The 9,535-nt window shown below is 46.4% G+C and overlaps 1 protein-coding gene across 1 annotated transcript; it reads right to left on the bottom strand.

Moving 5' to 3' along the window:
* Positions 1 to 2,805: 2,805 nt before the first annotated feature.
* LOC100829864 (uncharacterized membrane protein YuiD) lies at positions 2,806 to 8,358 on the bottom strand. Its single transcript, XM_003579964.4, has 5 exons — positions 8,007 to 8,358; positions 4,670 to 4,826; positions 4,411 to 4,461; positions 3,553 to 3,645; positions 2,806 to 3,152 (listed from the first exon to the last, which is right to left on the bottom strand). The coding sequence occupies exons 1-5, from the start codon at positions 8,090 to 8,092 to the stop codon at positions 3,081 to 3,083; spliced, it is 459 nt and encodes a 152-aa protein (XP_003580012.1). The 5' UTR covers positions 8,093 to 8,358; the 3' UTR covers positions 2,806 to 3,080.
* Between the last annotated feature and the right edge of the window lie 1,177 nt (positions 8,359 to 9,535).

Raw genomic sequence — 9,535 nt, 5'->3', positions numbered from 1 at the left:
ACGGGGAGCGCACTCCCCCCGCTAGTGTCCTTCTAACACTCCGGCTACGCGCAGGATCTAGGGCCACACCTAGCGAGACAGTGCTCGATTTCGTTCAGTTCTTAACGAATTCAACGTTCATGTTCAGGCACTTAGCTTTTTCGTCCATTCCGATGCCTCGTGGCGCTTGTCGAAAAAGTGCACCTGGAGCACTGCCTTGGTAGGGACCCGCCCCGGGTACCTGTTCAAGGAAATCTGTTTCTTAGGGATGCGGCAGGAGCGCGGTGGCAGGATCGCCGCCAGCGGCAACCGCCGATGACGATGCTACCACCACGCTCATGCAGCAACCCTCGCCTTCAGGGAGGAACCCGCCCCGGGAGCGGCCGCAAGACGGCTATAACGTCCTCGCCGCCAGCTGCACGCCACCCTAGCGGCGGGCACGGGTGGCGAGGAAGTTATAGCCTCCCGGCGACAACCCCCGCAACTGGGGAGACCTGGTTTTTCTGGGGAGCTCATCCCGAGGGGTGTAACTGCTCGAGGGCCGTGGCAGGGACGCGGTGATGGGCCGAAACGGGCAGCGGGCGCCGGCGCCGGCGCCATCACAGCGTCCTCGCAACGACCCGCGCCCGAAATAAGGCTCCCTCAAGGGGGATGCCGGGACACTATGGTAGTGCACCCGTCGGCGCAAAGCACGGATGGCATGCACTACCATAGTGTCTCCGCGGCAGCCCCTGCTCCTTGCGGAGGTGTCTTATGGAGGGATGCGGCAAGGGCACTGCGGCAATGCACCCCGTCAGCACCGGACGCTGATGGGATGCGCCACCACAGTGCCTCCGCGACAACCCTCGCCTAGGAGCCACCCGCTTGAGGAGGCGCAGCAGGAGCACGGCGGCAGTGCACCCGTCGGCGCAGGACGCTGATGGCATGCACTACCACCGTGCCTCTGCGACGCCCCTCGGGGTGGGCTCGATGGGGTGATGCGGCAAGGGCGCGATGGCAATGCACCCGTCGGCGCTAAGCGCGGATGGAATGCACCACCATCGCACCTCCGTGGCACCGCCTGTCTTAACGACCCCTCACTCGGCTTCGCTCTGAGCCGTTCCGTGGCTGGGGCGCGCCTTTCATAGGGGAGAGACTTGCCACCGCGTGCGACGGATCCGCGTGGCACCCTTAGAGCTGAACTGAGCGTGAAGAATGGGATCTCCTATCTAACTGAGCACTTGAAGCTTGTTACTCTTGGTGATTGGCATCACCTAGACAGCTAGGAGTTAGTGTTGAAGAGCAATCGAAACTTGTGATTCGCCATCAACCAATCTGTGAAGGTCCGGGGATCACCTCAAGATCTACCACGAGTAACTGGGCGAGAATTAGGACTTAGCTCAGGAGGATTTTGTGGACTTGTGTGTCCGCGAGTCTTGTGTGACTCAGCCCCCTCAACGGAGACGTAGGATTGTGCCAACAATCTGAACTTCGGAAAACAAATCCCCGTGTCTTCATGTCCTGGTGATTTCGTTCCTCAACCTAATACTTTCTGTTGAAGTATAATTGTTCTCACTGTGTTTGTCTTCATTGCTACTGCTATACTTGTTCATCTTTCTTCATTCCGCTGCTACTCTAAAATTGCTAAGTGTAATCTCTGTTGTTGAAGCATATTTTGAAGAAAGAATTAAAACTGGTCACATTCACCCCCCCCCCCCCGTGACGTACTCGATCTTTCAGGTTTGGGTATTCCCAATCTCCGCCTGCTCAATCTGGCTCTCTGTTCGCGTTGCTGCTGGCTTGAGCGAACTGAGCCCTGGCGGCCGTGGCACGTCCTCGGCATCATAGTTCCGCCAGCTTCCCGTACCCTTTTCGAGGCATCCACTTCCTCTATTCTTGGAGATGGGTGTTCGACCAACTTCTGGTTGGACCCATGGCTTGACGGTCGGCGCATCTCAGACATTGCGCATAGAATCGCGCCCCACCGGGGCGGTGACCTCTCGGTGGCCGAGGCTTGTGCCAATAACATATAGGTGGCTGTTGTGGACCCTGACCTTGACGATGCTGGCCTGGCTCAGTTCCTTGCTATCCGGGAAAGGCTTCAGCAGGTTCAATTGGGCATTAGGGAGGATGTCTTCCGGTGGAGTTGGACGACTACGGGCAAGTTCTCGGCCAAATCGGCCTATCTGGCGTTCTTTGAGGGCCATTTGGACTTTAACTGCGCCAAGTTGATCTGGGGTTCTAAGGCTCCGGCTAAATGCAAGCTGTTCACCTGGCTTGCCTGCCGTGGGAGGTGCTGGACGGCTGACCGGCTCGCACGTCATGGTTTGGATCACCCGGAGAGCTGCCCCTTGTGCGGCCAAGAGGACGAGACTATCTCTCACCTCCTCCTCGGCTGCTCCTTCGTGAGACAGGTCTAGTGGCATGCCCTCGCTCAGTGGGGCAAAGTGGAATGGATGCCTGGACCGGAGGACACTCTCTCCGATTGGTGGTCGGCTATCCCCCTCTCCGGCAAGGACCGAAAGGAGTTCTCTATGAGCTCGTCGCTGACTCTGATCTTCCGGTCGGTCTGGAAGTTTAGGAATAGAGTGGTCTTCGATCGTGCCACGGTCCTTTTAGTTAGTTTTCTTAGTGGCTTAGGTGTTGAGGCAGCTTCTTAGTGGCTTAGGTGTTGAGGCAGAGGCCTGGATTCGTGCTGGGCTTCTTAGTGGTCTGGGCTTCGGGTCGATTCCGAGAGAGTGGGAAGATAACGGCTAGTTGTGTCGTGTCTTGGCCCTTTGGGCATGTAGCTGCTTCGCAGCAAATTCTTCTTTTATAAATCAATGATACACCTGCTTGGGTGTATTCTAGAAGAAAAAAATTCATAGCCTGAAGTGAACCTGATGACGTGACGTACCACAAACATTTGACGGCATCACGTTCTGGTCGACAGTGGGGATTCCAGATTTACAGTACAAACTGAAACTACAACCTACTATCATACAAAGCAGATCTAAATCAGTTAGAACTTTGTAGGATCATTATGAACAGACCAGTTTTTACACATCACATCAGGGAGGAGATTGATTTTCATGCTTTACAAGAAAATGATGCGATGTCAGATGATCAAGTATTGCCAATATCTATGAGTAGCTTCCCAGGGCTAAGAGCATAATTACAGCCGTGACGATTCCAAGGATGCAACCAGCCACCACCTGAGATGTTAAAAAAGAGTTATAATCATCGTTATCAAAACAGTATATCTTACAATAAAAGTAATGCCCAATCTGCGGAGACGAAGATGGGGGCAGAAACCAGAAAAGATGGACGGCATATCAGCTATCTGCACTAAGTCATTTGCATTTTATGTATTTGTTAATATTATGAAAGTAGGTTATGATGAAATTATTTGACAATTGCAAGTTTGCAGCATGCTACAACTAATAATATCTTCCTATATGATATGAACTATTTGATGACCGCTGAAGTACTCACAAAATGATGCTCAGAAAGAATCTGTAGCCAGTATTTTCTGCTTCAAATATCAGCAAGTACATTTTCTTTACTTGCAGACCACAGACATCAAAACAGGCATGCTGAAGCATGTAAGCTAACCTGAGGAACTGTGTGTCCAAGAATTTCACGTAATGGCTTTGTCTCTGACAGTGGATGCTCTAGAGGAAGCTCGTAGACAATTTGATTCAGCACCTGATAAGATTTGCGTCAGCAATATTAGTGTCCATCTTTGCTTTAGTGCCACATAAAAGCTGAAAAGATCACGCATGGTGAATCTATACTGTCTTATCCAAGTCAATAATTAAATAATTCGACATAGACAACAGTGGGAGTAGTAAACAAGAAAAAATATCCGCTCACAAAAAAATGCTTCCATGGTACTTTTGTTATTATTTCAACTGGGGTCTTTAAAAACATACAGTTCGTTATTATCTAAATTTCATGTTCACACAGTTCAGGCTAAACAAATTGGCTGATATTTGCCAACAACTAATCAAATGTTCAAGGTACTTTTAGCCATATGATACTGGCACAGACAACAACAGAACAATCTGCGACCTTAGCCTTAATTTAGCTTATTTTTTCTTTTAGCTAGTTTAGTCGGGTCCTTGCAGTTTTGCCTTTTGATGTTTACTTTGTTTTGGTTGTACTTTGTGCCATCTTGGCGTCTTCTTCTAATACAAAATGACACGTATTTTGGTGCGTGTCTGAAAAGAAAAAAGAACAGCACGATCTCAATCTCTGATAACAATTTTGCTGTAATTTTATATATAGAGGTGACAGGTCTTGTTAGTGTTGTTTCTGGCAGCATGAACATGTAGCAGGTTATAAATAGAAAAGATTATGCTTATTAGCTTATAATCAGAGCAGAGGAGCTAATATGCAGAAACCTCCTTTGCCAGGGCATGGTACTATTTAACCACAAGTCCAAGACATTTAAGGACTAGGGTGACAAACCTCTGCCTGCTTTCCAGCATGTAACCGAACTCCAAAAGCATCATGCATCACCTACAAACAAAAACAGGTTTTAGGTATATGAGCATTTCATGTTGAACTGCATCCTCAATTAGTCACCTATATATCACTGTTCAGAGAGCATGAACTACTGAACTGTGAACTACTGAACTTTACATTAGAAACACATGTAATAAAAGTAGCAGATGCTTAAGTTTATCTGATTATAATATATAAAAAGAATCACAAGCAATGCACTCACCACGCATGCAAATATCATTGCAGTTGCAAATGTGGCACTACGAAAGCCTTCTTGGATTCCAACAGACACTGCAAGTGCTGTCACTGTGGCTGAATGTGATGATGGCATTCCCCCAGAAGCTATAAATTGTCTGGCATCCCAACGCTTCTCTTTGTACCTACATTAGACCAATCTTCACTAATTGCTTTAAGAACACCAGATGTATACGACAGGACAGTGATAAGCAATATTTGTCCTATGCTTTTATGATAAGTAAAATGGCAGAAAATATATGTGCATAGTGAAAGCATTATTTGGATTTTGAAACACATAATCTGCTGCTGTTCAAGACATTCTTCGCTCCCATGCCAAATCAAGCTCAAAGATGAGAAAAGGAAGGTCACATCTTACACATTAGATCAGCACAAGGCAACAGAAGTGCAAAACTTCCTGTCGGACTATACACAGATTGTTCTCAAATTTCTGCCCTGATGCCAGTTCAGGTGTGTGCCAATGTTTGAATGACCCGCAAATAACCTATTATAGCATTAGGTTATTATGAAAACAACAGGAAAACAAGCTGCCATGTTCGCCCACATAGGCTAAAATATCTGGACCGGAGACATTTGATGGGTCCTAATTATAATGGTTGAGATTTAGAATCAGTACTAAAGATCAAGGCGCTGAATAAAAATCGACAACGATCTGGACAAGGTCATCGTCAAACACAAAGTCTGCTTGCAATCGATGTCGACAAAGAGGGATGCCACAAAATAGTATGCATCCTATACAAACACCGACTGTACACTAGCACACACATATATACGGGAGGAAAAAGGGGCACTTTACAAAGCCACACACATATTACGGTAAAAAAAATGCACACAGAAATGAGCAATGGAAGGGTAATGATATTCTTGGAAGAAGCTATGCATGCAGTCGACGACGAGGTAGCGTGCCCATAAGTCCGTAAGGACCCGGACAAAGCTGGCAAAGCGGAATATGGAGGCTTCAATTGGCAGGCCGACTTCGCGTGTGCTACGATATGCACTAGCATATGGATGCACAACGCGACTAGGGAGGTTAGCAAGCGCACGTCACCTTGATGCTCCGTGAGTTAGAAATTTGATCCCAAACTGATGGGGTATGGAGTTTTTGTTTTGACACTTATGGAGTACGGAGTTGATTATATATGATCGATTTGTCTGATTGCTTATAGAAAATATTAACATTAATACATTAACCAAAAAAGCAAGTTGGTAGATATGTAGGTCATGGATTTCAACAAATTAACCAAGCGTGTTTTGTGTGTTAAAAAAAAGGATAGGCAACAGATTGAGAAGTTGATCAATCTATTGATCGTTGAGATGAAGGGGGGCTAAATCGCATATGTGCTAGCATGAATAAGATGCACAAGGTGATCCTATGGATCGAGATTGATCCCACTGTAAAACAGTGTTGAAAGAGATTTGATCCAGCATTGTTTTATCTATTTAAGATCACCCAAATTAGCTATATATTGGTGTAGATGAATCAGATTTTTACCGAACTAGATAAAGTTCTTATTAAGTGGATAAAAAGTACAAGACTATTTTAGAAACGCATACTAGAAGCGAAGGAGAATTGATAGTTTGAGAAGAATCAACAATTATATTCATGTTTGGAAAAGGGGATGAAGTAGTTCATGCAAATTTGTTCATACTCCAAAGCAAAACAATATTTTAGCTGTAATGCTGAAGGTTGGAAACGACAGATTATGTCAAGTCATTTTCATATGTAAAAAGAAGAACATGATCTTGATATGTAGAAATTTATGGTGAGAGATAGTGTTTTACCAAATATTGATAAATATACACCAATAATCACATAGGAAGGTGAAGGACGCAAGATTCAGGCACAAACCAGCACCCTTTGGATTTAACTATCGAAGGAAATCCTTCAAAAAAAATAGTAGTAGAAATACAGATGGATGGACGAGGAGTGAAAGAGGGAAAGTTGGAGATTAGCATGAAAGTATATGTTTTTGCACAGCAGGAAGCAAGCCTCAATATCATCCTGTTCTCGTAAATCAAGGTCCTTAGGAACAACTTAATATTTTTGGAAAAGAATTCAACAAAAATACAATGATGCTTTCTGAAGCCATATATTTTTCCCAATGGTATGAACGTCAATGCTGATGAGCAAAGAATTATATAGAAAAAAGTTAACCCCAGGACAATAATTAACAGAAAAAAAAATCAAGCCATGCAAATGCATGGGCCAGTGGGCCACCTTACTAGTTGATTTTTATTTGAATAATATCTTGCACGAGATAGTATATGGTGATGTTAACTAAATTTTTTAAACATAAGGAGTAGGCCTATTCCATGTTCATAGTCCCATACCAACCATTTTGAATTTAATCTTCCAATGTTATCAAGAAAAATCAACAAATACTTTGATTATTTGCTTCACTAAACAGCCATTCTTCACAACCTATGTCAGTGATTCTTATACACAGGGTCATCACAAATTTCCAATTATAGATCTGAGTGGCATTAGAATTTAGGAGCAAACAAAGGAAATACAGGCAAATAGATATAAACTATTCGCTCTAGCGCTGAACATGCAGAAATTGTTTCAGACATCACAACTGGGCCAGAATACAACCATTACCTGACAGCAGAACTAGAAAGCTGCCAAAAATTTGCTAAGGCCTCATAACTAACAATAATGCAGTGGTGTTCAGTAGAAGCTAAGGCATCATAACCAGAATAACTAATTATCTGACAGCAGAAGCAGAACCAGACTAACAGCAATCACAACTAAACAAGAATGTTCTCAGCAATTGCTAGAGTTTCATAACCAACAATAATGTGGTGCTCCACTCTACTCTTTGCCACTACTTCGAGACAAACCTACCAAATCCCCCACGAAATTTTACATTTTTTTTGTCCCAGTTCACCAGGATATCCATCTCACGTCACGGGGTATCTAGCATTTCTGTTGCCTCTTGTAGTCTCGTTTACAGAAGCAGTTGCTGCAGATCATGCTAGTATGATGAAGATCTCCCTAAGCTTCGCTAGGATCTACAGCATAGCTATGAAATGGATCCACCGAACTTTAAAAAAAACACGCTAAAAATTAGTAAACGTCGATTCCTGGCAGGCCTCTTAACGTTTCTACCAAACACACGAGCTACGAGCCCCAACTACCAAAATTCCACACGTTCCGCACCGGCCCAGCAATGTTCAAGCCGGAAACAAACAAACAAACAAACAAACAAACAAACAAGCAACAACCCGAGCGAGCAGTCAGCGCAGCCAAACCCATGCCCATAGGCCAGAGATGTAACCGAGGAGGAAGCTTCGCAACTCACCAGGTGGTGAAGAACTTGGTGGACTGCGCGACCGCGAACGCGAGGAGCCCCGCGACGAGCGGGTAGTTCACCACGCCGGCAGCCATATCCCCTCCCCGGCGGCAGAGCCCTGCCGATTCGGCGCGAAGGAACGGGCTCGGATTCGGCGCGAGGCAGCGGGAGGAGAGAAGAGAAGGGAGGGAGATGCTTCGTGTTCCTTCTCCCGTCGGTTGTTTGTTTTCTGTTTTCCCCTCTCTCGTTTTCCCCCAGCGACTCAAAGTGATGACGCCGCTAGCTAGTGTATTTTACGTGCGCTTCTCGGGCTCTCTCAGCAATCAGCGTACGAATTAGTCTCTTTACTGACTCTGCACGCTGCGATTCCGTCCGTCGCGGCCCTGGCAGGTATTTTTACCACGGAGATCGACGCCAACGTGCAGAGAATTTTTCTTTCTTTCCTGTTGCTTTTCATGCCGCGTGAGGACGTAACACGGCACGGGGAGTGGTTTGCGTACTTGCCTTTGTTGGAACGGCACAAACGAGCGCCCACCGTCATATGGTCCCTCCTCCGTTACGGCTTGATTGTGAAGATGCTTCGGGTCAATAGATTTGTGCCGTGCGAATATGCTTGCTTGCTTTGCTGGCCCCGATAGTTAAGGCCGATAGTTAAGCCCCCTGCTCCTACTTTAATACGGACCTGCATACTGCATCACAAATATCTTCGCGAAAATGCCTCAAGTGTTTGGATGGCTGTCTTGAGTACGGCATTAACCTGGCAGCCAAGCTAAGCTAAACAGAGACAGCTACAGGTGTATTTGGATCCTGACGTGTTTTCCTCCGATCTGGCATTCCGAGCACGGTAGACCGTACCGTACTACCGTGGCATTGTCCCAATCCTGGACGTCCGATTCGAGAAGAACGGTGCGGATCATCTGGCATATGCCATCACCGTGCCGTGCAGAAGATGCGAATCTGTGACTTCAGTGCACGCTCTTTCTGGAAGCAACACGGTATGGTTCGCAGCGCACAGGGACACGGGGTGTTCCATGTTCCATCCAAAGCCCATCGATTCAGGAACAGATCTGCCGGACAAGCACTGCAGGACGCACCTCCTCCGACTCGAGCTGCACGTCTGGATGTCTGGCGCGCGGCGGAATGGAGGATAGCCTCGCGCCAAGAATGATTGAGGCACCCTTTCGAAAAGGAATGATTGATTTGAGGCACGCCACAAGGAAAGGAGTTTCCTTTGGCACACTACTGCGCTACGGCATGTGGCGTGTGGCTTGAAGCAGCCGTCGAATGCTCAGGCATCCAACCGAACTGACCACGAAGAGCAGATGTGCCAGTTTGGTTGAACGGCCAGTCAACTCGAACAGCTGCGGCCCGGGCTCGGTAGTACTGTACCGATGGTGCGTGCGAAGTAGTACTATCACTGTTATAACTTGCATCTCACATCAGCTTAAAAATAAGCGCAGCACAAAATGAATACTGTATCTCTTCTTTACAAGCATAATTCTGCCTCTGCCTCAACAATATAAAACTCTGGACAATTT

Source organism: Brachypodium distachyon, chromosome 5, assembly GCF_000005505.3.
Source record: "Brachypodium distachyon strain Bd21 chromosome 5, Brachypodium_distachyon_v3.0, whole genome shotgun sequence".
NCBI lineage: Eukaryota > Viridiplantae > Streptophyta > Magnoliopsida > Poales > Poaceae > Brachypodium > Brachypodium distachyon.
This window is presented reverse-complemented; position numbering and strand designations above follow the sequence as displayed.

Coding starts and splice junctions, on each gene's coding strand:
- LOC100829864 (XM_003579964.4), bottom strand. CDS start 8,092: ATGGCTGCCGGCGTGGTGAACTACCCGCTCGTCGCGGGGCTCCTCGCG. Junction 3,646..4,410: donor ATGCTGGAAAGCAGGCAGAG/GTTTGTCACCCT, acceptor AAATCTTATCAG/GTGCTGAATCAAATTGTCTA. Junction 3,153..3,552: donor TTGGACACACAGTTCCTCAG/GTTAGCTTACAT, acceptor TTAACATCTCAG/GTGGTGGCTGGTTGCATCCT.